This window comes from Eurypyga helias, unplaced genomic scaffold, assembly GCF_000690775.1.
Source record: "Eurypyga helias isolate BGI_N326 unplaced genomic scaffold, ASM69077v1 scaffold12188, whole genome shotgun sequence".
Classification (NCBI taxonomy): Eukaryota; Metazoa; Chordata; class Aves; order Eurypygiformes; family Eurypygidae; genus Eurypyga; species Eurypyga helias.
The window spans coordinates 1-256 of record NW_010266306.1 but is presented as its reverse complement, the minus strand read 5'-3'; the positions used below and the strand labels follow the sequence as shown (position 1 = coordinate 256).

The following is a 256-nucleotide window of genomic DNA, read 5'->3' as shown; positions in this document are numbered from 1 at the left end:
TGGTGGCTCTCACCGGTGAGTCGGGGCGGCTGCAGCAGGACAGTGTCTCTCCCCAGCCTTGTCCCCAAGCTTGGTGGCAGCTCAGTTGCTCCCGTTGCCCCCTCCTTGTAACCCGGAATGTCCCCACAGAGCAGTACACGGTCACCGGCCTGATGGAGGCGGCGCAGATGATGGTGGACATCGATGGGGACGTGCTCGTGTTCCTGGAGCTGGCTCAGGTGGGACGCGGCAGGGGGGACAGGACCCTGCGCTGCGG

The 256-nt window shown here is 66.0% G+C and overlaps 1 protein-coding gene across 1 annotated transcript in view; it reads left to right on the top strand.

Annotated features, from left to right (window-relative positions):
- Positions 1 to 218, top strand: part of RHOBTB2 (Rho-related BTB domain containing 2) — a gene marked incomplete at its 3' end in the record, with an annotated part of 3,390 nt that extends 3,172 nt beyond the window's left edge. Inside the window, 1 exon segment of the mRNA XM_010157022.1 lies at positions 81 to 218. Coding sequence (XP_010155324.1) covers positions 81 to 218 — 138 coding nt within the window.
- Positions 219 to 256: the final 38 nt, after the last annotated feature.